Raw genomic sequence first — 25576 nt, forward strand, 5'->3', positions numbered from 1 at the left:
CTTGTAGCCCTGCGCTGGACTCTCTCCAGTAGCTCCTCATCTCTCTTGAACTGGGGAGCCCAGCACTGGACACAGTACCCTAGATGAGGCCTCACTAGGGCAGTGTAGAGCGGAAGGAGAACCTCCCACACACGGACCTTCTGGGGCCAGCCCAGCGCTTCATACAAACATCAAGGCCCCGTTTTTAGGTGCTACAACAGTGTTAGATGGTGTGATCCTTCACACAACCCACGGCACCGAACTGTCACAGCCTGTGACAATAACCATGGCAACACCAGATGTAACTCCTGCTTCTGCTTCTTCTTCTCTTTCAAAGGGAATAAAGGAGTTCCAGTATCCGATCCCATCCGCACACTTGCGTATTCCCTTTCCTCAGGACTGGCTGGTGGTCTCTTACCATTGACCCATATGCTTAATTGCTGGCACACCCAGTCCTCAAATGACCCAAAAATGGGCCAAAGTACATGGGGGTTTCACAGAATCGCAGCACGGTCGGGGTTGGCAGGGACCTCTGTGGGTCCAACCCTCCTGCCGAAGCAGGGTCACCTACAGTAGTACATGGGGGTTTGTGAGAGGCTTCCGTCTCCAGACCTCAACACAATCATGGATCATCTTTTTTTTAGACTTTTCCTTCGTCCTCTGTGAGCTGGCCCAATACCTCATCACCTTTTCTTTAGACTTATTTTTCTTCCTCGGCGAGCTATCCCAACACCTCATCACCAGCTCTAGAGGGCTTCCTGGGGGTATTCCTCCTCCTCCCCACGGGTCCAGGGGGCTTGCTTTTCCCCTGTCCCATCTTCCAAGGTGCCTTTATTCACACACACACGCTCCCCTCATTCGTGGCCCACGCCCTCACGGGCAATGGGACCCGCACTACACGAGGGTCCACACTCGCTTTGCCCGGGGACTGCTAAGCCCGGTGGACGTCTCGGTACTCATGCGGCCGGGGGTCTTTGTTCGGCTCTTGGTGCACAAAAATTACGGGGTCCTGCAGGTTCTTCTGCTCAATTATCATAATTTGGAAGGTTCTTGGGTCCAGGATTTGGTAATGGCTCCCTCCAGCACAGGGCTATCGTGGATAGGGCACCCCCTGCCCCACAGGGGTCCGCGCCAAGGGCCTGGATCGAGTCACGGCACCAAGTTGGTATAGACGCTCGCCCCCCGCGGCGAATTCAAATGGAGGAGCCAATTGTTAATTAATCACTTGTGAATTTATTAGCAAGCGATAAAAGAGCCAGACAGCGGTGGGCAGCCGGGCAGTCAGCGCTCCGCCAACGCTCCGCGCCGACAGCGGACGCAGCCCCCCCTTTCCTAGAGTTCCTGTTTCCCGCGGACGTGGCTGCGGGTATTCTCTGCGTGGTGTCTGCACTTGCGGGACCAGTTGCCAGGTGGTCGTTGTCTGCCTCTCGGTGGTCGTGGGGATGAAGGCCGAAGTCTTCCTCAGGCGCCCTGCTGTCTGCTCCTTCATCCCCCAAGCCGCTGCTTTGCTCAGCAGCAGAGGGGCCATTCCCTTGCTTCTCAGCAGATGGTTGTTCACCCCTCGGGACGTCCGCGGCTCCAGCTCAAGTCGCAAAGAAACTCCAGCACCCCCACGTGATGTCATGGACCAAGTTAACCCGTTCACCCCAGGGCTGCTCCTCTTTCTCCACCAGCCAGTTTGAGAACAAATTTTATATGTATATATTGATTACACCCTCGCTTTGCCAGGAGGATTCATTTCTCTCTGCGCGCGGCCTCTCTCCGCACTCCTCCCCCCGGTTCCCGAACACGCTTCGGTGGCATGGGTGGCTTTTTGGCAGCTGTCGCACCAGACGGCGCCCCGGCAGTTGCGCCTGGTGTGCCCCGCTTGCCCGCACCGGTAGCAGCGGCCGCGGGACGGCTGCCTCGCCCGCCCAGCGCCGGTTTGCTGCACCGCAGCCGCCAGCGGCCGGATGACTTCTCGGAGCGCGCCCTGCACGGTGGCAGCGACCGCCGCTTGCTGCTTCCGCGCGGCCGCTCTCTCCGCTGTGGCCAGCATCTCCTCGACCCCCGCTCCCATCGGCAGGCGGCCGAGAATTTGCTTCGTGGTTGGGTTGGCGTTGTCGAAAGCCAACGCGCGGAACATCTGCTGCTTGCTCTCCTCGTTCCAGTCCGGGTGGCTCATCACCGCGTCCCGCAGCCGGTCGATGAAGCTGCCGTAGCCCTCGGCGGCTCCCTGCACCACGGCTGCGAAGGCCGGCGCAGCCGAGCCAGGCAGCGCGAGGAACGCGTCCAGGGCGAGGCGAGCCGACAGCTGGAGCAGGCTGGCGGGGAAGGCCGCCTGCGCGTCCGGGTTGGCGTAGGCTCCCTGCCCGGTGAGCATCTCGGCGGTCATTCCGTAGTAAGGGTCCCGCTGGTCCGGGTGCCGCATCGCCTCCTCCGTCGCCCGCTGCGTCCACACCAACTCCCACAGCAAGAACTGGGTGGGGGTCAGCAACAACTGCATCAAACTCCGGCGGTCGTACGGGCACATCAAGTCGGCGGAATAAATCCAGGTGACAATCTGTCGGGCGGCCTCAGATTTCACCCCGTATTGCGATATGGCGTGATGGGCCCGCAGCACAGTTTTCCAGCCACACGGTCCCCGCTTGCCGTGACCGTCAGTCTGCGCCGCGGGACCGGCCGGTGTCGGGGGGCTTCCCACGCCGGCAGCAGCACCCCACTGCCCGTCCAGGATGGCGTCCCTTACGGCCCCGCTCCAGCGGCCGGCTCTGACCGAGGCCGGGGGCCCGATCAGACATTTTGGGGAGGGGGCGTCCCCTTCTCGCTGCGGGGGGCTGGCGGTGGCTGCCATGCACCGCAGCCGTGAGTCCAGCTCTTGCAGGTGCCACAGGACCGACTGCAAAAGGTCGCACGTCCCCTTCTCCTGCGCCCCGTCCCGCCCGCCGTCGGGAGGAGTCGGGGGTGGGGACGCCTCGCTGGGGGGGGGGCAATGGGGGACGGAGATGAGGGGCCGGTGCTGGGGGCCGCGCCTCGTCCCCTGCCCCCCCCGAGGGCGGTTCTGGCCGCCCCTCCCCCCTCGCTGGGGGTCGCAGCGCTTCCACCCGCGGCTCGTTTCTCCGCTCGGTCTCTCCGGCGGCAGCTTCCTCGTTCTCGCTGGGCGGTGGCGGGTCTGGCGGGGCTCCCGCCCTTCTGACGGCGCCTGAACCGCCCTCCGCGCTCGCCCGGGTCTCGGCGACCGACTCACGGATGGTCCCGGTCACCCCTTCCGCGGCGGGCAGACCGAGAAACGGCGCTGACGCCCCGGGCTTCGGCGCTTGGTCCTTCCCGGCCTCGGGAGCCAGCGCTCGAGCTGCCGCACGCGCTGCTTCCCCTTCCGCTTCCAGAGCCTTCAAAGCCTCCAGCACCGCTCGCCAGGGCTCCCGCACAGCCGCGATCTCCTCTTCCTCCTCTTCCTCCCCCGATATCGTCTTCAGCCACATCGTCTCTCCCAGCTCCCGCCACGCCGAGACAGAAAACAGTGACCGGGCGTCTGCCAGGTGGCCCCAGCGCCGCCCCAGCTCAATCAGCTGCTCCAGTTGTTTGCCCGTTGTCCCCGTCCCTCTCGCGGAGAGGACACCGCCGAGCGACGTCGCCGCGGCCTCCACTTCCATGCCGGCGGACCCCTGCTTTCCCCGGGGGGCGGCCGCGCGGGCCTGCCCTGCCCCCGCGCCGCGGTGGCACCGCTCCCGGCCGCGGGTTTCCCCCTCCCCTCCCCCCGCTGCTTCCCGCAGGCGCGGGGATTCCCACGGGGATTCCGCCGTCCCCTGCTGCCGGGGGCTGGGGGGGGCCGGACCCGGCAGTGACGCCGGGACCTCAGCACGAGCGCGGGCGTTCTCCGGTCCCGCCCGCAGAGCAGGGGTTGGGCAGGCAGAGCAACGGCAGCCTCTGATTGGTCAGCTGCCCTTAACCACATATGGGCGGGATCGCTGTAACTCGCCGCGATTGGCGCAGAGCGCCCTCTCCAGGCGGAAGCGGCGGAGGGGCGGGAAGCGGCGGCGGGGCGGTCCCCCCGCGCCAGCGCTCCGTGTTCCCGCGTCGCCTCCTCGGCAGCGTTCCGCGTTCGCCGCGTTCCCGGCCGAGCTCTGGGCCGAGGGCCGGGCTGCGCAGCGGCACCGAACGGCGCCCCCGCTCGTCCAGCCGGGGCACAGCACTGGGCACGCGCAGAGCACACGCGTGGGGCACACACACCCTGCACACACACACGGCACACACACGGCACACGTTGCATGCACACACACGGCACACACGCGTGGCACACACATGTGGCACACACACACGCCATGGGGGATGTGGGGGGTCCGGAGCTGCCAGGGCGAGCCCACCCCGGCCGTTGTGTGTGGCACTGCGTGTGCCGGTGCCCGTGCCCCCACGCGTGCCACCGTGTGCTACCATGTGTGCTGCTGCATGTGTCACCGTGTGCCACCATGTGCCACCACATGTGTCATCATGTGCCACTGTGTGCCACCATGCATGCCCCCGCCACAGCCAGCCCATGTCACGGCATGCCAGCCCATGTCATGCCATGTCTTCCCATGTCATGGCGTGCCAGCCCGTGGCGTGGCATGGCAGTCCATGTCATGACATGGCAGCCCATGTCACAGCATGTCAGTCCATGTTGTGGCATGATAGCCCATGTCACGGTGTAGCAGCCCATGTCGTGGCGTGCCAGCCCATGTCATGCCATGTCTTCCCATGTCGTGGCATGTCACAGAATCACAGAATCACGGAATCACAGAATGTTCGGGGTTGGCAGGGCCCTCTGCGGGTCACCCAGCCCAACCCCCTGCCCAAGCAGGGTCACCCAGAGCAGGGGGCACAGCACCGCGTCCAGCCGGGGCTGGAATATCTCCAGAGAAGGAGACTCCACAGCCTCCCTGGGCAGCCTGTTCCAGGGCTCCGTCACCCTCAGAGGGAAGAAGTTCTTCCTCGGGTTCAGCTGGAGCTTCCTCGGCTCCAGTTTGTGCCCATTGCCCCTTGTCCTGGCGCTGGGCACCACTGCAAAGAGTCTGGCCCCGTCCTCCTGACCCCCACCCTGCAGATATTTAGAGGCATTTCGAAGGTCCCCTCGCAGCCTTCTCTTCTCCAGGCTGAACAAGCCCAGCTCCCTCAGCCTCTCCTCGCAGGAGAGATGCTCCAGGCCCCTCCTCATCCTCGTAGCCCTGTGCTGGACTCTCTCCAGTAGCTCCTCATCTTTCTGGAACTGGGGAGCCCAGCACTGGACCCAGCACTGCAGATGGGGCCTCCCCAGGGCAGAGCAGAGGGGCAGGAGAACCTCCCTCGCCCTGCTGCCCACACTCCTCCTCATGCACCCCAGGATCCCATCGGCCTTCTTGGCACCCAGGGCACGCTGCTGGCTCCTGGTCACCCTGTCGTCCCCCAGCACTCCCAGTCCCTCTCCACAGAGCTGCTCTCCAGCAGCTCAGCCCCAGCCTGTCCTGGTGCCTGGGGTTGTTCCTCCCCAGGGGCAGGACCCTGCCCTTGCCCTTGTTGAACCTCATCAGGTTCCTCTCTGCCCAACTCTCCAGCCTGCCCAGGGCTCGCTGGATGGTAGCCCAGCCTCCCGGTGTGTCCACCACTGCTCCCAGCCTTGCTGAGGGTGCACTCTGCTTTCATGAGCACCAGGTTGAGGGCTCACGGCCGAAGACCGGGGAATCATTTCTTCTGCCCCAAAACCCAGCAAAGCTGCTCCGTCGCGCTGATTTGTGATGTTTCTGGGCCCGCTCCTCACAGTTCTGCTGTCCTGGCTCTCGGCTGCGTCCCACCGGGCTGTGCCCCGGGAGGCGGAGGGGAGCAGCGTGTGCTCCAGCACCAGCTCCAGCTCTGGTGAAGGCATCTTCAAGCCCCTAAATTGCCTCTTTCAGCCAGAATATTTTAATAGTCATCTTTTTGATGGAAAAGAAAGTTAAGATGTAGGTGGAAATGCTAAGATAAAGTAGGTTCTCTTGGTTGGCTGACTCATCTGGGCTTTTAAGCTTCACATGTGCTTTCTGGAGGAGAAAAGAATGGATTATTTCCAGCCATCCCCGGAGTTCGGTGGGGAACAGGGTCACCTGCGGCGGGAAGAAAGCCCAGAATGACACGAAACAGCCTCAGACATGAGGAAAGGGGCTGTGAAGAGGAGGGGAAGGCTCCTCTCCATGCTGGGGGCATCGCCCTGGGGTAACCAAATGAACCCAGACCCGCGGCAGGGCCCACCTTTGGTACCGCGGTGGGATTTGAGGACCCGTCCATCGCTGCAGGGTCTCCCACTGTCACCAGCGCTCAGCCTGGGTGGAAACCAGGGAAACGTTCCCAGGGAAGGGTCTGCCCTCGTCACTCCTGCTCGGCCACCCTGACACTGCCGCGGGCTGTGTGAGACCCCTGCACCGCACGGATGCCCCGGCCACGGTGCTGTCGCGGTGGTAGCCGGGAAGGAAGCTGCTTGCTGAACGATGGACAAACCCCCGGGCACGAGCAATGGCCGTGTGCTGGTCACCAGTGGTGTCCCCAGGGCTCGGTTTTGGGGCCGGTCTTGTTTAACATCTCTATCAATGATCTGGATGAGGGGATTGAGTGCTCCCTCAGTAAGCTGGCGGATGACACCAAGCTGGACAAGAGTGTTGATCTGCTGGAGGGTTGGAAGGCTCTGCAGAGGGGTCTGGACACGCTGGATCCATGGGCAGAGGCCAACTGTGTGAGGTTCAACAAGGCCAAGCGCCGGGTCCTGCCCGTGGGTCACACCAACCCCACGCAGGGCTCCAGGCTTGGGGAGGAGCAGCTGGAGAGCTGCCCATTGGAGAAGGCCCTGGGGGTGCTGGTCGGCAGCCGGCTGAGCAGCAGCCAGCAGGGTGCCCAGGTGGCCAAGAAGGCCAACGGCAGCCTGGCTTGGGTCAGCAATGGGGTGGGCAGCGGGAGCAGGGCAGGGATCGGGCCCCTTTGGGCCCCTCGCTCCCAGCAGGACATGGAGGGGCTGGAGCGTGGCCAGAGAAGGGCAGCCAGGCTGGGGAGGGGGCTGCAGAACAAGTCCCCTGAGGAGCGGCTGAGGGAGCTGGGGCTGCTCAGGCTGGAGAAGAGGAGGCTGAGGGGAGACCTTCTCGCTCTCTGCAGCTCCCTGACAGGAGGGGGCAGGGAGGGGGGGTTGGGCTCTGCTCCCCAGGACCCAGCGACAGGACGAGAGGCGATGGCCTCAGGCTGCGTCAGGGGGGGTTCAGGTTGGAGATTGGGGAAATTTCTCTGCTGAGAGAGTGGTCAGGGGTTGGCCCAGGCTGCCCAGGGCAGTGGGGGAGTCCCCATCCCTGGAGGGGTTCAGACACCGTGTGGCTGTGGCACTTGGGGACAGGGTTTAGCAGGTGTGGGGGGGTTGGGGTGACGGTTGGACTGGGTGATCTTGGAGGTCTTCTCCAACCTTAGTGGTTCTGTGATTCCGTGATCCTATGATTTACCCGGAGCGGTGGTTTTGGCACAGGAGGCTCCTGGAGCGGTTTCTGAAGATGCCCAGGGATGGCTGGTGGGGCTGCCAGCATGGCAGGCACGGTCTCGGCCAGAGGAGGGGTAATTTCTGCTTTCTTGTGGTCATGCCCCATCCCCACAAGCGGCCAAACCCCAGGGCAAACCTCAGGTCTCCCCACTTCTCCCCACGGCCCCGAGGTGGAAGAGCAGGTCCTTCTCTGTGCTGTGACACTGCTGGACATGGGGCCACGCTGAGCAGCCCCACAGGCAAGAGGGCTGCCCAGGCTGTGGGGAAAGCAGAGCCCCCGAGGGTCACCCCACACCCCGAGCTCTGGGGGCAGGCGGGAGCTCTGATGAGCCTCCATCAACCCCTAATTGCAATCACACATAATTGCAGGCATCTGGGAGTCGCTGAGCTCTCCCGACCCGGGAAAGGGATTCCTCTGCGCCCCTGCCAGCCGGATTAGGGGGGTTTAACCGGAGGATGCTCAGCAGCTGGAGCCCGGGGCCGGAGTCCTACCCTGTCCTGGGACCTGCCTGTGGCTTGGGGAGCTCCCCAGGGAGGTGCAAAAGGGGTGACAGTGGGGCTTTGAGGATGTGCTTTTGGGGCTCTCCTCTCCCCACATCTCCCATGCTGTGCCGGTGGGAGGAACGGAGCAGACAACCCTGCCTGGCATGGCTCTGCCCAGCACATCCGAGCTGCTCGCAGCGGGTCTGGGGCTCAACAGAGGCTTAGGGAGCAGCTCTCCTCCTGAAAACCCGTCCTTGATCCCACCGGAGACATCTGGAAGGCTTCTCCTCCTTTGGGAGCAGGCTGGAGACAGCCTTGGTCCAGAGAGGGTCTGAAGAGCAGCTTCCCTGCCTGGGAGCATGGGGAATGCTCATCGGGGCTGAGCTGCTGGAGAGCAGCTCTGCGGAGAGGGACTGGGAGTGCTGGGGGACGACAGGGTGACCAGGAGCCAGCAGCGTGCCCTGGGTGCCAAGAAGGCCGATGGGATCCTGGGGTGCATGAGGAGGAGTGTGGGCAGCAGGGCGAGGGAGGTTCTCCTGCCCCTCTGCTCTGCCCTGGGGAGGCCCCATCTGCAGTGCTGGGTCCAGTGCTGGGCTCCCCAGTTCAAGAAAGATGAGGAGCTACTGGAGAGAGCCCAGCGGAGGGCTGCGAGGATGAGGAGGGGACTGGAGCATCTCTCCTAGGAGGAGAGGCTGAGGGAGCTGGGCTTGTTCAGCCTGGAGAAGAGAAGGCTGCGAGGGGACCTTCGAAATGCCTCTAAATATCTGCAGGGTGGGGGTCAGGAGGCCGGGGCCAGACTCTTTGCAGTGGTGCCCAGCGCCAGGACAAGGGGCAACGGGCACAAACTGGAGCAGAGGAAGCTCCAGCTGAAGCCGAGGAAGAACTTCTTCCCTCTGAGGGTGACGGAGCCCTGGCCCAGGCTGCCCAGAGGGGCTGTGGAGTCTCCTTCTCTGGAGATATTCCAGCCCCGGCTGGACGCGGTGCTGTGCAGCCTGCTCTGGGTGACCCTGCTTGGGCAGGGGGTGGCTGGGGGATCCCCAGGGGTCCTTTGCAACCCCCACCATTCTGTGCTCACAGTGAGAGGGGTCTCCACCAAAGCCAAAGCCCACCGGAGCCAGCACCAAGAAGACCACCCTGCCCCAACCGCAGGCATCGCGCGGCGTTCGGGCTGAGCGCCTGGCCCAGGCGTTGCTCCCAGCGCTGCGCCGCAGCCTCGAGGGCCACAGCTAAACCCTTCTGGGCGACTCCCAGCAGCAGGAGACCACCACGAGATTTATACCGACTAAAAGGATCGCGAGGGAAAACCTAGGGGAATTTACCCAGTGCCACGGCTCGCGTCCGCATGCCGCGCTGCGTCGGCCAGCAGCTCCGGCTCTGCGCAGCCCCGCCGGGCATCGCTCCCCTCCAAAAGCTGCAGCTCCATGGAAAATCGGGCACACATCCTTCCGCTGCCCCATCCCAGCCCACCCTCCCGGGCTAGCTCCGGCCGCCAGCCCTCCCGGTGCCCGACGGAGCCCCGCACGCTCACCTTTGCCCAGGTACACCATCCCGTACTCCCGGCCCTGCGGGGTCTTGTACTCCACCGTGAAGCAGACCTCCTTCCCGATCAGCTTCTTCCGCAGGAACTCGCGAGCCGGGAAGCCCCAGGGCTGGAGGGGAAGAAGCCGACGTCAGCCGACGGGTCGGACGCAGCCGGGGAAGCCCCAAGCCCCCCAAGCCCGTGGTGATGGAGCAGAACGGGACCGGCCGCCGCGGCCGTGCCTGGGTGGGAGAAGCAGGCAGGAAGGCGCCGGAGCCCCGGCGAGCTCAGCCCCACTCCACCGCAGCGGGTGGGTGGGGAACGCGGTCCGGAGGAGAGAACATGACGTGCTCATAAACAATTAGCAAACCTGACAGGCGTAATTTTTTCAAAAAGAGTGACATTTAAAGGCTGAAGCGGCGTTGAGAAGACAAAACTCCCCAGGGAGAGCAATTAGCCGCCAGCGCTCCGCACCACCCCCGGGGCTGGGAGGATGGGGGGCCGGGCCCGGGCTCCCCCCGGCACAAACCCACCGCTGCCAGCACCCAATCTGCCAAAGCAGCGGCCCCGCTGCCTCCCGTGCCCCCGGCCAAGCCCTGCAGAGGAAGCTTGGAGGCACCAGCAGCTTCCCCCTGGCCCTGCAGACCTTGCCCTCGCTGGCGGGCGATGCCGACCCCATCCTGGGCACGTCCACGGCCGCAGCGGGGCGAGGAAGGAGAAATCTGCCCCAAAATCCACGCTGTGGGGCTGGAGCAGGGAAAGGATCTCTTAAATGATCGAAGGGATGGTTTCATCCTGCCACCGCAGCGCCCGGGGCAGGGGGACAGCGTCGGTGAGGAGGGACGGCCGCAGCGGGACTGGGAACGGACGATGCCTCTTGCCGAGGGTGCTGCAGTCCACAGGGCTGGGCCAGCAGCCTGGAGACCCCCGTCCAGATCAGCCCGAGACCCTCGGGGCAGGGGGGCTGTGCTGGACCGCTCACGGGAGGCACCCACCTCATCCGGGGTGTCCTTGGCGTCCGGCTGGCCGGCGGCAGCGCGGCGGGCGAGGTTCCCGGCACGGATGTTGCTGAGGTTGATCTGGCGTTCGGGGGGTGGCCCGCCCCGGGGCTGCCCACGGACGATGATGGCACAGCCCGACAGCACCTGCGGGGAGGCAGAGGGGTTACAGGGGTCCCCCAGCCCCGGAGAGCAGCCAGGGAAGAGGTCATGGAGCCGAGCATGCAGGCGGGTGATCAAAGAATCACAGCATGGTGGGGGTTGGCAGGGACCCCTGGGGATCCCCCACCCACCCCCTGCCCAAGCAGGGTCACCCAGAGCAGGGGGCACAGCACCGCGTCCAGCCGGGGCTGGAATATCTCCAGAGAAGGAGACTCCCCAGCCCCTCTGGGCAGCCTGGGCCAGGGCTCCGGCACCCTCAGAGGGAAGAAGTTCTTCCTCGGGTTCAGCTGGAGCTTCCTCTGCTCCAGTTTGTGCCCGTTGCCCCTTGTCCTGTCGCTGGGCACCGCTGGAAGGAGTCTGGCCCCGTCCTCCTGACCCCCCCCTGCAGATATTTAGAGGCATTTCGAAGGTCCCCTCGCAGCCTTCTCTTCTCCAGGCTGAACAAGCCCAGCTCCCTCAGCCTCTCCTCGCAGCAGAGATGCTCCAGTCCCCTCCTCATCCTCGCAGCCCTGCGCTGGACTCTCTCCAGTAGCTCCTCATCTTTCTGGAACTGGGGAGCCCAGCACTGGACACAGCACTGCAGATGGGGCCTCCCCAGGGCAGAGCAGAGGGGGAGGAGAACCTCCCTCACCCTGCTGCCCACACCCCACCCCATCCCATCCCACCCGACACCCAGGGCTCCAGCAGCTCCCCCCACTCCCCACTGCCACAGGGGTCTCTCCACGGCTCTGTCCGTGTACAAGACCCCAAAGCACCCACTCGCCCACCCCGGCCGAGCTCTTTTCAGTGGTGCCCAGTGACAGGACAAGGGGCAATGGGCACAAACTGAGGCACAGGAAGTTCCGTCTGAACATGAGGAAGAACTTCTTCCCTCTGAGGGTGACGGAGCCCTGGCCCAGGCTGCCCAGAGGGGCTGTGGAGTCTCCTTCTCTGGAGATATTCCAGCCCCGCCTGGACGCGGTGCTGTGCCCCCTGCTCTGGGTGACCCTGCTTGGGCAGGGGGTTGGGTGGGGGATCCCCAGGGGTCCTTTGCAACCCCCACCGTTCTGTGATTCTGTGACCCCCACCGTCTCCCTGCTCTGGCTCAGCCCCCCCACCCCGCTCCGCTGCGCCAGGACGAGCCCCCTCCCCGCTCCCAAACTTTCCATCCCCGCTGCAGTCTCAGGGAGAACGGGCACCCCAAAACCTCCCAGTTCTGGGATCCGCAGAGGAGCACGCAGCCGGCATCGCTCCGGCCGGCCCCGGCAGCTCCCGGCACCACCGCGAAGCAGAGCAGCGACCGTGGAGAGCCAGGGACCCCCCCACCTCCCCGGGGTGCCCCCCTTGCGCAGGGATTTTGGGCTGGCTGCCCCGGGAAGGGAAGGGGGACCCCGGGGCACAGCCCACCCAGCCATCCGGCGCAGGGCACCGGGACAGCATGCGGCCCCCCAGGAACCAGAGCCCACCGGCACCGGCGTCCTGCCCAAGCCCACACCGCAGCCCCTCGCGCGCAGCCAGGCCACACGAGCACCCCCAAACCCGCCTGTCGGGCACAGGGCGGTGGGAAGGGGTCCCCACGCCGCCGGCGGGCTCAGCCATGGGGAAGGCAGCGTCCCCAAAGCTCCAGCGTCCCCAGACCCCCAGCCCTGTCCCCACACCCCCAGTGTCCCCAGAACTCCAGCGTCCCCAGACCCCCAGCCCTGTCCCCAGACCCCCAGCATCCCCAAAGCTCCACTCCTGTCCTCAGCTCCCCAGCCCTGTCCCCAGACCCCCAGTGTCCCCAAAGCTCCAGCCCCATCCCCAGATCCCCAAAGCTCCAGCCCCGTCCCCAGACCCCCAGCCCCATCCCCCAGCATCCCCAGAGCCCCAGCCCCATCCCCAGACCCACAGCATCCACAACCCCACGGCACCAAACCCCCAGCCCCGTCCCTGGACCCCCAGGGTCCCCAAAGCTCCAGCCCCCATCCCCAGACCCCCATCCCCATCCCCAGTATCCCTGGACCCCCAGCCCCGTCCCCAGCATCCCTGGACCCCCAGCCCCGTCCCCAGCATCCCTGGACCCCCAGCCCCGTCCCCAGCATCCCTGGACCCCCAGCCCCGTCCCCAACCCCCTGTCCCCGTCCCCAGACCCCCAGTGTCCCCAAAGCTCCAGCCCCATCCCCAGACCCACAGCCCCATCCCCAGCATCCCTGGACCCCCAGCCCCGTCCCCAACCCCCTGTCCCCGTCCCCAGACCCCCAGTGTCCCCAAAGCTCCAGCCCCATCCCCAGCCCCCCAGCCCCATCCCCAGTATCCCTGGACCCCCAGCCCCGTCCCCAAACCCCCGTCCCCAGACCCCCAGTGTCCCCAAAGCTCCAGCCCCATCCCCGGACCCCCAGCCCCCCAGCATCCCCCGAAGCTCCACTCCTGTCCCCAGACCCCCAGCCCTGTCCCCAGGCCCCCGCCCCGTCCCCAGGCCCCCAGCCTTGCTCCTGGACCCCCATGGTCCCCAAACCCCCAGCACCGTCCCCGGACCCCCTGGGTCCCCAAAGTTCCAGCCCTGTCCCCGGACCCCCAGGGTCCCCAAACCCCCAGCCCCGTCCCCGGACCCCCAGGGTCCCCAAAGCTCCAGCCCTGTCCCCGGACCCCCAGGGTCCCCAAACCCCCAGCACCGTCCCCGGACCCCCTGGGTCCCCAAAGTTCCAGCCCTGTCCCCGGACCCCCAGGGTCCCCAAACCCCCAGCCCCGTCCCCGGACCCCCAGGGTCCCCAAACCCCCAGCCCTGTCCCCGGACCCCCAGGGTCCCCAAACCCCCAGCCCCGTCCCCGGACCCCCAGGGTCCCCAAAGCTCCAGCCCTGTCCCCAGACCCCCAGCCCCATCCCCAGGCCCCCAGCGAGGCCCCAGGGCCGGTCTCACCCCGCAGCCAGCGCTGGGACCCGCAGCCAGCGCCGAGGCCTCGAGTGAAAACTGAGGGGGGGAGCGGGGGGAACCCCCCCGGATTTGGGTACCGGGGGCGGTGCGAGGGGCCCGGGGGCTCCCAGCCCGGTGCCGGGCCCTGCCGGTGGCAGCCGCCGCGCGGACCGGGCACCAGGCGAACCCCCCCCGGGGCCGGTAGAAAAGGCACCGGGAGGGGACACGGGGACCTGGCCGCGGGGACATCGCCCGACCGACCCCCCCCCCCCCCCCCCCCCCCCGGGGGGCACCGGAAAGCGCGGGGAAGGCCGGAGCCCGGTGCTCCGGGCGGGGAGCCGGGGGGGTCCCGGGCCCCGGCGGAGCCCTTACCATCTTCACGATGCCGCGCTGGACGGCGAGGGGGGGCGCGGAGCCGCCCTGCCCGGGAGAGGCCGCGGAGGCCATGGCGGGGCGGGGGCGGCGGACGGAGCGGACGGGGCCCGGTGCGAGCGCGGAAGAGAGCCGAGGGGGCGGGGCGACGAGATGGAGGGGGCGGGGCCTCCTCCCGGCTAACGGCCAACGGGAAGCCGGCCCCGCCGCCCGCCCCGCCCCGCCCCGCCGCTCCCCGGCCAATAGCGGCCGCGCGGCGCCGCAGCGCCCGGTCCGAGAGGCCGCCGCGGGGAGGGGCTGACGTCGCGGGGTGGGGCGGGACTTCCGGGGCACGCGGCGCCAGGGACACGTCGGCAAAGGGCCGCCCGGGCTTACCCGCGTGGCCTCCCGCCGCGCCGGGGGGGCGGGGCCTGCAGGGGGCGGGGCCTGGAGGGGACACGCCCCCTCGCGTCACCACCCGCGCCCGCCTGCAGCGCCGAGCACCGGGACACCGGGGGGGGCGGGGCCTCTCCGCGCTGGCTCCGCCCTCCCCGGCCGCCGCTGGCGTCTTCTACCCGGCCAGGGCACATTGTGCAGCCGTCGTGTTAACGGTGATTGACCGAGCTCCGGCGTGGCGGGGCTGGCAGGGCCCTCTGTGGGTCACCCAGCCCAACCCCCTGCCCAAGCAGGGTCACCCAGAGCAGGGGGCACAGCACCGCGGCCAGGGGGGCTGGAATATCTCCAGAGAAGGAGACTCCACAGCCCCTCTGGGCAGCCTGGGCCAGGGCTCCGTCACCCTCAGAGGGAAGAAGTTCTTCCTCGGGTTCAGACGGAACTTCCTGTGCCTCAGTTTGTGCCCGTTGCCCCCTGTCCTGTCGCTGGGCACCACTGAAAAGAGCTTGGCCCCATCCTCCTGACCCCCACCCTGCAGATATTTATAAGGTCCCCTCGCAGCCTTCTCTTCTTCAGGCTGAACAAGCCCAGTTCCCTCAACGTCTCCTCCGTTCAAGATGCAAGGCCCCATGGTCAGAGTGAGCAGCAGCGACATTAAAGGTCCGGCAAGGGTTGACGACAGGGTGGTTAACCAGGGAGAAGGATTAAACCACGATTCGTACCGTCCTTGTGGAGCCTCCCTTTCCTTTTTGCGTTTTTCCAGACCTTCCCGAGGCTTGGCCATGGTGTCCCTAACTACTCCGGTGTGATCAGCATAGACACGAGGTTCCTCCCGTGGGGCGGCACACAGCCCTCCCTGCTGCACCAACGTCAAATCCAGGCCCTAATAAGTCTCAGTTCGTGACAACAAAGCGGGGAGCTCCAAGGGTGGTATTCGTACGGACAACTTTTGAGTCTTCCATACGGGCTGAAGTCCACCAAAAAGGTTGGTGACCAGCCCCTGATCTCACAACAATAAACTTACATCCAAATAAGAGCAATGTGACCCAAATACGGACTGCTGGTGGGGGCCCTGGGGGAGTCCACATCTGGAAGGAGGCCAATTCCCTTGCACTTGCGTCTTGGGGCGCGGTAGAGTGGTCTGGACTCCTTCCCTTTCCGTCCCTTACAGGGCCACCCTGTGAGGGACCGGTTCCACAGCCCACCTCACACGCGTCTCTGCCTCCCTCGCCTACTCCGGTGCCCGGAGCAGCGAGGTTGGTCATCTTCTCGGCAGCAGCCGCAGTCTTCAGGAATGGGTTTTCCAGACCTCCTGGGGCCTGAGCAGGTCCACACGCTTTTTTCAGCAGGGCCCTGAGGACAATAAACGAAACCTGGGAAAATGGAGCTCTAGGTTTGTTGGATCCACCCCTGCCCTTCTTGGGTTCCTCTCGAATAGGAGGTGTGATACCAGTTCCCCAGTGAACGCTCCCACCCTTGACCTTACCTCAGTTCGTCCCTGCTCCCCTGTGGTTGTTCCCACCAGCAGTCTCCTTTAAGTAGTCTTAATACTCCGCTCGGCGTGCTTCCACGCGGACCTGGCAGCACACTGGTTTGTTGTTTTATTCCAGTCTGTCTCATACATCTCCCAGTTTCGGTATCAACAATTCCCGACCACAAATCAATCCATAGATCTCTATTTCTGTTCGCTGGATTCTAGCAGGTACAGGGTGTTTTCTCCATTTCATACAATAAAAGTGTCGTTTACACGAGACACAACACCATTTTCTGTTACACTCTACGCATTTACAAACCACCCAACCCGAATGTCCAGAAGTGGGGTGTTTTATACAAGGTATCCTCCAAATGTTTCTATTTTGGGCGTTTCAGGTATTTCTGTTTCTACTTCACAACACAGAGGGAAGACTTGAGACGTTCCTGGTAACTTACACAGCCCAGCCCCTCCTGTTTGATCAGGTGTTTTCCCTTTACTCCAGGGTGCAAAGCGTACTTCCCGTAAAGTACCTTGGAGGGGGTGTTTGAAACCACTGGTGTAGATTGTTTCTCACTTTCCTTCTGGGATGGGTCATTCGCTGGTGCCGGTCTCTTTCATCCTTATCCGAAGGTCTCCCGGTTCAGATGCTACAATCCATTTGGGGGGAGTGGATTCCACCAGCCCCTTGGCTCGAGATGCACGAGTCCAACCCCGCTCAGCCGTAGAATTGCCGCATCTGTGGTGAGAAGAACAACAAAAGGCCCTTCCCAACGAGGGGTTAATGAGGATTCTCTCCATGTTTTTATCAAGACTTGATCTCCCGGCTGAATTTTATGTACAGATGTATCCAAGGGAGGTCATTGTACCACCAGCCCTTTCTTTCTCAATTCTGGTCTTCCTTTTATTAATTCAATTATATATTCCCTTAGAAGGGTATCTTCTACCTTTGGATCCTCTATTGGGTTTCCGAAATCATATGGCATTCCATACATCATCTCAGATGACGAGATCCCTGTGTCAGTGCGTGGCTGGGTTCGGATATACAGTAAAGCCAATGGTAAACACTTTACCCAATTCATTTTGGTTTCAATCATTAATTTAGTTAAATGCTTCTTTATTTCCCCATTCATTCGTTCGATTTCACCAGAGCTTTGTGGATGCCAAGGGGTATGATATTCCCACTTAGTTCTAAAAAGCTCCGGATCCGCTAGGGTAAATCCCCCAGGTCCCCGTCAATCCTCCTCAACGTGGGCCTGTATTTTTTTTTTCCTCCTGCTCTGCCTTTCTGGACACCCATGTTTTTTAACGTCCCCTCTGCCTACAACACGCACATTGGTTCCTTTCCAAGGGCCTCTCAGGTCCTTCACCTCTGAATCTTTCACTGTTTTGTAACACAGCTGCTACCATCTGCTTCTTTTGCTTTTTCATAACGCTGCTAACAACATCTGCTTATCTTTCTTTGGATCCTCCTCCTCCTCCCTGTTCCTAAACACTCTCCACGCCTCATCTAGTAAACTTTCCAAATTCCTGCCGCTCTCCGTTTCTGCATCACTTGCTGACTGCCCAATGAGCAATGTTCTGGCAGGTCAGATCCATGGTCCCTCCAGGATCTTTCATTTTATCCAACTTAGTACATCTCTGCCCTATACTACACGCTGAGCAACATCCTGGCAACTTCCTTGTTCTTCTTTCTTATTTTATACAAAATACAGCCCAAAGGGCTTTTTTTTTTTCGTATCTCTCTGCTCTGTGAAATCTCCATTATTTACCTCTGTCCCTCAATCAACGTACGACAAACCAACTTTGCACTTAAACAAATCCTTTTAACACCGACAGCTCCAACTCTTAACCAAACTTCTATACTTTAAGCACTGAGAAATAGTTACCGGCTGCATACGAAACCTTATCCCACTTCTTTTTCCTTCTCAAAAATAACATCAATTGCAACAAAGTATTATAATTCAGGATTCCATTAGGAGGCTAATTTCTTTAATATCTAATTTATACCAAAGCCATCACTGATTACAATACTAAAGTAAGGTCCTTTTGTTCACACTCCTGCCTGGTGGTCCTCCTATATCCTTCCAGTGAGCCAAAATACAGCCTAAAAGGCTCTTTTCCACTGTCTCTCCGCTTTGTTTACCTCTCATTACTCGTTTAATGTTTTGCTCTCCTGGTGTATCCGGCAGGAACTTTCCCTGCCCTCCTCCCTTGCCAGTTAAGGAATTCAGTCTGATTAAACCGACAGCACTAATGCCTTATCCGAGGCAGAAGGTGCAGAAGTGTACTCGCCCCGCAGCAAATACACCTCAATTCAAGACAATTATTGACCTAAAACCCCTGTCTTCCGTTTGACAAAATAATGTACTTCTAGCACTTTGAACACTGAGTGTGAACAGACAGGCAACAGCAGTGACAAAGTGGCCAGGAGCTAGCACGAGCTCCACGTTGAGGGATCACAGGGCTACTCTGCCCTACGTCCCTTCCCACGTAACAACAAGAACTCTGTAGCTGTACTTTTATTGCCCGAATTTCACCGATTTTTAATATTTCCTTGATTTCCTCAAATCGCTTGTCTGAGTCCGCCTGAGCAATCAGCCCTGTCCCAGTCAGACCAATTTCCACATTATGCACACTGACAATCGTCCCTAAATCGTACCCAAACGTTTTTCTCACAAGCAAAACACTTAAAAACCGAGTTACACGAAACATCCCCATGTTCAGAACACCAGGGGTCAATACTTGCCTCAAGTCACCCTGTCCCACCGCCTGCCACACGCTTCCTTAGTCTCCGGCCGCTCTCCTCGAGAGACCACGGAGCTGCGGATCAGAACCCTGCTCTCACCGTGCAGCCAGGCTGCCTCTCGCTCGCCCAGTCGCTCACCCAGCATTTTTAACACACAATAACGGCACAATAACACAGAATCACAGAATAGTAGGGGTTGGAAGGGCCCTCTGTGGGTCATCTAGTCCAACCCCCCTGCCGAAGCAGGGTCACCCACAGCAGGCTGCACAGGACCTTGTCCAGGCGGGTCTTGAATATCTCCAGAGAAGGAGACTCCACAGCCTCCCTGGGCAGCCTGGGCCAGGGCTCCGTCACCCTCAGAGGGAAGAAGTTCTTCCTCACGTTCAGACGGAACTTCCTGTGCCTCAGTTTGTGCCCGTTGCCCCTTGTCCTGTCACTGGGCACCACTGAAAAGAGCTTGGCCCCATCCTCCTGACCCCCACCCTGCAGATATTTGTAAGCATTTCTAAGGTCCCCTCGCAGCCTTCTCTTCTCCAGGCTGAACAAGCCCAGTTCCCTCAGCCTCTCCTCGTAGGGGAGATGCTCCAGTCCCCTCATCATCCTTGTAGCCCTGCGCTGGACTCTCTCCAGCAGCTCCTCATCTCTCTTGAACTGGGGAGCCCAGCACTGGACACAGTACTCTAGATGAGGCCTCACTAGGGCAGTGTAGAGCGGAAGGAGAACCTCCCACACACGGACCTTCTGGGGCCAGCCCAGCGCTTCATACAAACATCAAGGCCCCGTTTTTAGGTGCTACTACAGTGTTAGATGGTGTGATCCTTCACACAACCCACGGCACCGAACTGTCACAGCCTGTGACAATAACCATGGCAACACCAGATGTAACTCCTGCTTCTGCTTCTTCTTCTCTTTCAAAGGGAATAAAGGAGTTCCAGTATCCGATCCCATCCGCACACTTGCGTATTCCCTTTCCTCAGGACTGGCTGGTGGTCTCTTACCATTGACCCATATGCTTAATTGCTGGCACACCCAGTCCTCAAATGACCCAAAAATGGGCCAAAGTACATGGGGGTTTCACAGAATCGCAGCACGGTCGGGGTTGGCAGGGACCTCTGTGGGTCCAACCCTCCTGCCGAAGCAGGGTCACCTACAGTAGTACATGGGGGTTTGTGAGAGGCTTCCGTCTCCAGACCTCAACACAATCATGGATCATCTTTTCTTTAGACTTTTCCTTCCTCCTCGGCGAGCTGGCCCAATACCTCATCACCTTTTCTTTAGACTTATTTTTCTTCCTCGGCGAGCTATCCCAACACCTCATCACCAGCTCTAGAGGGCTTCCTGGGGGTATTCCTCCTCCTCCCCACGGGTCCAGGGGGCTTGCTTTTCCCCTGTCCCATCTTCCAAGGTGCCTTTATTCACACACACACGCTCCCCTCATTCGTGGCCCACGCCCTCACGGGCAATGGGACCCGCACTACACGAGGGTCCACACTCGCTTTGCCCGGGGACTGCTAAGCCCGGTGGACGTCTCGGTACTCATGCGGCCGGGGGTCTTTGTTCGGCTCTTGGTGCACAAAAATTACGGGGTCCTGCAGGTTCTTCTGCTCAATTATCATAATTTGGAAGGTTCTTGGGTCCAGGATTTGGTAATGGCTCCCTCCAGCACAGGGCTATCGTGGATAGGGCACCCCCTGCCCCACAGGGGTCCGCGCCAAGGGCCTGGATCGAGTCACGGCACCAAGTTGGTATAGACGCTCGCCCCCCGCGGCGAATTCAAATGGAGGAGCCAATTGTTAATTAATCACTTGTGAATTTATTAGCAAGCGATAAAAGAGCCAGACAGCGCTGGGCAGCCGGGCAGTCAGCGCTCCGCCAACGCTCCGCGCCGACAGCGGACGCAGCCCCCCCTTTCCTAGAGTTCCTGTTTCCCGCGGACGTGGCTGCGGGTGTTCTCTGCGTGGTGTCTGCACTTGCGGGACCAGTTGCCAGGTGGTCGTTGTCTGCCTCTCGGTGGTCGTGGGGATGAAGGCCGAAGTCTTCCTCAGGCGCCCTGCTGTCTGCTCCTTCATCCCCCAAGCCGCTGCTTTGCTCAGCAGCAGAGGGGCCATTCCCTTGCTTCTCAGCAGATGGTTGTTCACCCCTCGGGACGTCCGCGGCTCCAGCTCAAGTCGCAAAGAAACTCCAGCAGCCCCACGCGATGTCATGGACCAAGTTAACCCGTTCACCCCAGGGCTGCTCCTCTTTCTCCACCAGCCAGTTTGAGAACAAATTTTATATGTATATATTGATTACACCCTCGCTTTGCCAGGAGGATTCATTTCTCTCTGCGCGCGGCCTCTCTCCGCACTCCTCCCCCCGGTTCCCGAACACGCTTCGGTGGCGTGGGTGGCTTTTTGGCAGCTGTCGCACCAGACGGCGCCCCGGCAGTTGCGCCTGGTGTGCCCCGCTTGCCCGCACCGGTAGCAGCGGCCGCGGGACGGCTGCCTCGCCCGCCCAGCGCCGGTTTGCTGCACCGCAGCCGCCAGCGGCCGGATGACTTCTCGGAGCGCGCCCTGCACGGTGGCAGCGACCGCCGCTCGCTGCTTCCGCGCGGCCGCTCTCTCCGCTGTGGCCAGCATCTCCTCGACCCCCGCTCCCATCGGCAGGCGGCCGAGAATTTGCTTCGTGGTTGGGTTGGCGTTGTCGAAAGCCAACGCGCGGAACATCTGCTGCTTGCTCTCCTCGTTCCAGTCCAGGTGGCTCATCACCGCGTCCCGCAGCCGGTCGATGAAGCTGCCGTAGCCCTCGGCGGCTCCCTGCACCACGGCTGCGAAGGCCGGCGCAGCCGAGCCAGGCAGCGCGAGGAACGCGTCCAGGGCGAGGCGAGCCGACAGCTGGAGCAGGCTGGCGGGGAAGGCCGCCTGCGCGTCCGGGTCGGCGTAGGCTCCCTGCCCGGTGAGCATCTCGGCGGTCATTCCGTAGTAAGGGTCCCGCTGGTCCGGGTGCCGCATCGCCTCCTCCGTCGCCCGCTGCGTCCACACCAACTCCCACAGCAAGAACTGGGTGGGGGTCAGCAACAACTGCATCAAACTCCGGCGGTCGTACGGGCACATCAAGTCGGCGGAATAAATCCAGGTGACGATCTGTCGGGCGGCCTCAGATTTCACCCCGTATTGCGATATGGCGTGATGGGCCCGCAGCACAGTTTTCCAGCCACACGGTCCCCGCTTGCCGTGACCGTCAGTCTGCGCCGCGGGACCGGCCGGTGTCGGGGGGCTTCCCACGCCGGCAGCAGCACCCCACTGCCCGTCCAGGATGGCGTCCCTTACGGCCCCGCTCCAGCGGCCGGCTCTGACCGAGGCCGGGGGCCCGATCAGACATTTTGGGGAGGGGGCGTCCCCTTCTCGCTGCGGGGGGCTGGCGGTGACTGCCATGCGCCGCAGCCGTGAGTCCAGCTCTTGCAGGTGCCGCAGGACCGACTGCAAAAGGTCGCACATCCCCTTCTCCTGCGCCCCGTCCCGCCCGCCGTCGGGAGGAGTCGGGGGTGGGGACGCCTCGCTGGGGGGGGGGCAATGGGGGACGGAGATGAGGGGCCGGTGCTGGGGGCCGCGCCTCGTCCCCTGCCCCCCCCGAGGGCGGTTCTGGCCGCCCCTCCCCCCTCGCTGGGGGTCGCAGCGCTTCCACCCGCGGCTCGTTTCTCCGCTCGGTCTCTCCGGCGGCAGCTTCCTCGTTCTCGCTGGGCGGTGGCGGGTCTGGCGGGGCTCCCGCCCTTCTGACGGCGCCTGAACCGCCCTCCGCGCTCGCCCGGGTCTCGGCGACCGACTCACGGATGGTCCCGGTCACCCCTTCCGCGGCGGGCAGACCGAGAAACGGCGCTGACGCCCCGGGCTTCGGCGCTTGGTCCTTCCCGGCCTCGGGAGCCGGCGCTCGAGCTGCCGCACGCGCTGCTTCCCCTTCCGCTTCCAGAGCCTTCAAAGCCTCCAGCACCGCTCGCCAGGGCTCCCGCACAGCCGCGATCTCCTCTTCCTCCTCTTCCTCCCCCGATATCGTCTTCAGCCACATCGTCTCTCCCAGCTCCCGCCACGCCGAGACAGAAAACAGTGACCGGGCGTCTGCCAGGTGGCCCCAGCGCCGCCCCAGCTCAATCAGCTGCTCCAGTTGTTTGCCCGTTGTCCCCGTCCCTCTCCCGGAGAGGACACGGCCGAGCGACGTCGCCGCGGCCTCCACTTCCATGCCCGCGGACCCCTGCTTTCCCCGGGGGGCGGCCGCGCGGGCCTGCCCTGCCCCCGCGCCGCGGCGGCACCGCTCCCGGCCCTGGCTTTCCCCCTCCCCTCCCCCCGCTGCTTCCCGCAGGCGCGGGGATTCCCACGGGGATTCCGCCGTCCCCTGCTGCCGGGGGCTTGGGGGGGCCGGACCCGGCAGCAACGCCGGGACCTCAGCGCGAGCGCGGGCGTTCTCCGGTCCCGCCCGCAGAGCAGGGGTTGGGCAGGCAGAGCAACGGCAGCCTCTGATTGGCCAGCTGCCCTTACCCATATGTGGGCGGGATCGCTGTAACTCGCCGCGATTGGCGCAGAGCGCCCTCTCCAGGCGGAAGCGGCGGCGGGGCGGGAAGCGGCGGCGGGGCGGTCCCCCCGCGCCAGCGCTCCGTGTTCCCGCGTCGCCTCCTCAGCAGCGTTCCGCGTTCGCCGCGTTCCCGGCCGAGCTCTGGGCCGAGGCCCGGGCTGCGCAGCGGCACCGAACGGCGCCCCCGCTCGTCCGGCCGGGGCACAGCACTGGGCACGCGCAGAGCACACGCGTGGGGCACACACACCCTGCACACACACACGGCACACACACGGCACACGTTGCATGCACACACACGGCACACACGCGTGGCACACACATGTGGCACACACACACGCCATGGGAGATGTGGGGGGTCCGGAGCTGCCAGGGCGAGCCCACCCCGGCCACTGTGTGTGGCTCTGCGTGTGCCGGTGCCCGTGCCCCCACGCGTGCCACCGTGTGCTACCATGTGTGCTGCTGCATGTGTCACCGTGTGCCACCATGTGCCACCACATGTGTCATCATGTGCCACTGTGTGCCACCATGCATGCCCCCGCCACAGCCAGCCCATGTCAAGGCATGCCAGCCCATGTCATGCCATGTCTTCCCATGTAATGGCGTGCCAGCCCATGGCGTGGCATGGCAGTCCATGTCATGACATGGCAGCCCATGTCACAGCGTGTCAGTCCATGTTGTGGCATGATAGCCCATGTCGCGGTGTAGCAGCCCATGTCGTGGCGTGCCAGCCCATGTCATGCCATGTCTGCCCATGTCATGGCATGTCACAGAATCACAGAATCACGGAATCACAGAATAGAAGGGGTTGGAAGGGACCTCTGTGGGTCACCCAGCCCCACCCCCTGCCCAAGCAGGGTCACCCAGAGCAGGGGGCACAGCACCGCGGCCAGGCGGGGCTGGAATATCTCCAGAGAAGGAGACTCCCCAGCCTCCCTGGGCAGCCTGGGCCAGGGCTCCGTCACCCTCAGAGGGAAGAAGTTCTTCCTCGGGTTCAGCTGGAGCTTCCTCTGCTCCAGTTTGTGCCCGGTGCCCCTTGTCCTGGCGCTGGGCACCACTGCAAAGAGTCTGGCCCCGTCCTCCTGACCCCCACCCTGCAGATATTTAGAGGCATTTCGAAGGTCCCCTCGCAGCCTTCTCTTCTCCAGGCTGAACAAACCCAACTCCCTCAGCCTCTCCTCGCAGGAGAGATGCTCCAGTCCCCTCCTCATCCTCGCAGCCCTGCGCTGGACTCTCTCCAGTAGCTCCTCATCTTTCTGGAACTGGGGAGCCCAGCACTGGACCCAGCACTGCAGATGGGGCCTCCCCAGGGCAGAGCAGAGGGGCAGGAGAACCTCCCTTGCCCTGCTGCCCACACTCCTCCTCATGCACCCCAGGATCCCATCGGCCTTCTTGGCACCCAGGGCACGCTGCTGGCTCCTGGTCACCCTGTCGTCCCCCAGCACTCCCAGTCCCTCTCCGCAGAGCTGCTCTCCAGCAGCTCCGCCCCAGCCTGTGCTGGTGCCTGGGGTTGTTCCTCCCCAGGGGCAGGACCCTGCCCTTGCCCTGGTTGAACCTCATCAGGTTCCTCTCTGCCCAACTCTCCAGCCTGCCCAGGGCTCACTGGATGGTAGCCCAGCCTCCCGGTGTGTCCACCACTGCTCCCAGCCTTGCTGAGGGTGCACTCTGCTTTCATGAGCACCAGGTTGAGGGCTCACGGCCAAAGACCAGGGAATCATTTCTCCTGCCCCAAAACCCAGCAAAGCTGCTCCGTCGCGCTGATTTGTGGCGTTTCTTGGCCCGCTCCTCACCGTGCTGCTGTCCTGGCTCTCGGCTGCGTCCCACCGGGCTGTGCCCCGGGAGGCGGAGGGGAGCAGCGTGTGCTCCAGCACCAGCTCCAGCTCTGGTGAAGGCATCTTCAAGCCCCTAAATTGCCTCTTTCAGCCAGAATATTTTAATAGTCATCTTTTTGATGGAAAAGAAAGTTAAGATGTAGGTGGAAATGCTAAGATAAAGTAGGTTCTCTTGGTTGGCTGACTCATCTGGGCTTTTAAGCTTCACATGTGTTTTCTGGAGGAGAAAAGAATGGATTATTTCCAGCCATCCCCGGAGTTCGGTGGGGAACAGGGTCACCTGCGGCGGGAAGAAAGCCCAGAATGACACGAAACAGCCTCAGACATGAGGAAAGGGGCTGTGAAGAGGAGGGGAAGGCTCCTCTCCATGCTGGGGGCATCGCCCTGGGGTAACCAAATGAACCCAGACCCGCGGCAGGGCCCACCTTTGGTACCGCGGTGGGATTTGAGGACCCGTCCATCGCTGCAGGGTCTCCCACTGTCACCAGCGCTCAGCCTGGGTGGAAACCAGGGAAACCTTCCCAGGGAAGGGTCTGCCCTCGTCACTCCTGCTCGGCCACCCCGACACTGCCGCGGGCTGTGTGAGACCCCTGCACCGCACGGATGCCCCGGCCACGGTGCTGTCGCGGTGGTAGCCGGGAAGGAAGCTGCTTGCTGAACGATGGACAAACCCGCGGGCACGAGCAATGGCCGTGTGCTGGTCACCAGTGGTGTCCCCAGGGCTCGGTTTTGGGGCCGGTCTTGTTTAACATCA

The 25576-nt window shown here is 63.1% G+C and overlaps 1 protein-coding gene across 1 annotated transcript; it reads right to left on the reverse strand.

Annotated features, from left to right (window-relative positions):
• Positions 1–2527: 2527 nt before the first annotated feature.
• On the reverse strand, positions 2528–14042 carry LOC142362241 (uncharacterized). The gene is made up of 4 exons (XM_075428880.1): positions 13860–14042; positions 10454–10603; positions 9468–9588; positions 2528–3490 (listed from the first exon to the last, which is right to left on the reverse strand). Exons 1-4 carry the CDS (start codon positions 13932–13934, stop codon positions 2619–2621), a joined length of 1218 nt encoding a protein of 405 aa, XP_075284995.1. The 5' UTR covers positions 13935–14042; the 3' UTR covers positions 2528–2618.
• Between the last annotated feature and the right edge of the window lie 11534 nt (positions 14043–25576).

The sequence above is a fragment of the Opisthocomus hoazin genome, chromosome 8 (assembly GCF_030867145.1).
Source record: "Opisthocomus hoazin isolate bOpiHoa1 chromosome 8, bOpiHoa1.hap1, whole genome shotgun sequence".
NCBI classification, from domain to species: Eukaryota; Metazoa; Chordata; class Aves; order Opisthocomiformes; family Opisthocomidae; genus Opisthocomus; species Opisthocomus hoazin.

Excerpts from the sequence above, each read along its gene's own strand:
- LOC142362241 (XM_075428880.1), bottom strand. The coding sequence starts at position 13,934 with ATGGCCTCCGCGGCCTCTCCCGGGCAGGGCGGCTCCGCGCCCCCCCTC. Across the intron at positions 9,589-10,453 it reads CCAAGGACACCCCGGATGAG|CCCTGGGGCTTCCCGGCTCG; the intron begins GTGGGTGCCTCC and ends CTTCCCCTCCAG. Across the intron at positions 3,491-9,467 it reads GATGGTGTACCTGGGCAAAG|ACGCCCGGTCACTGTTTTCT; the intron begins GTGAGCGTGCGG and ends GCCACCTGGCAG.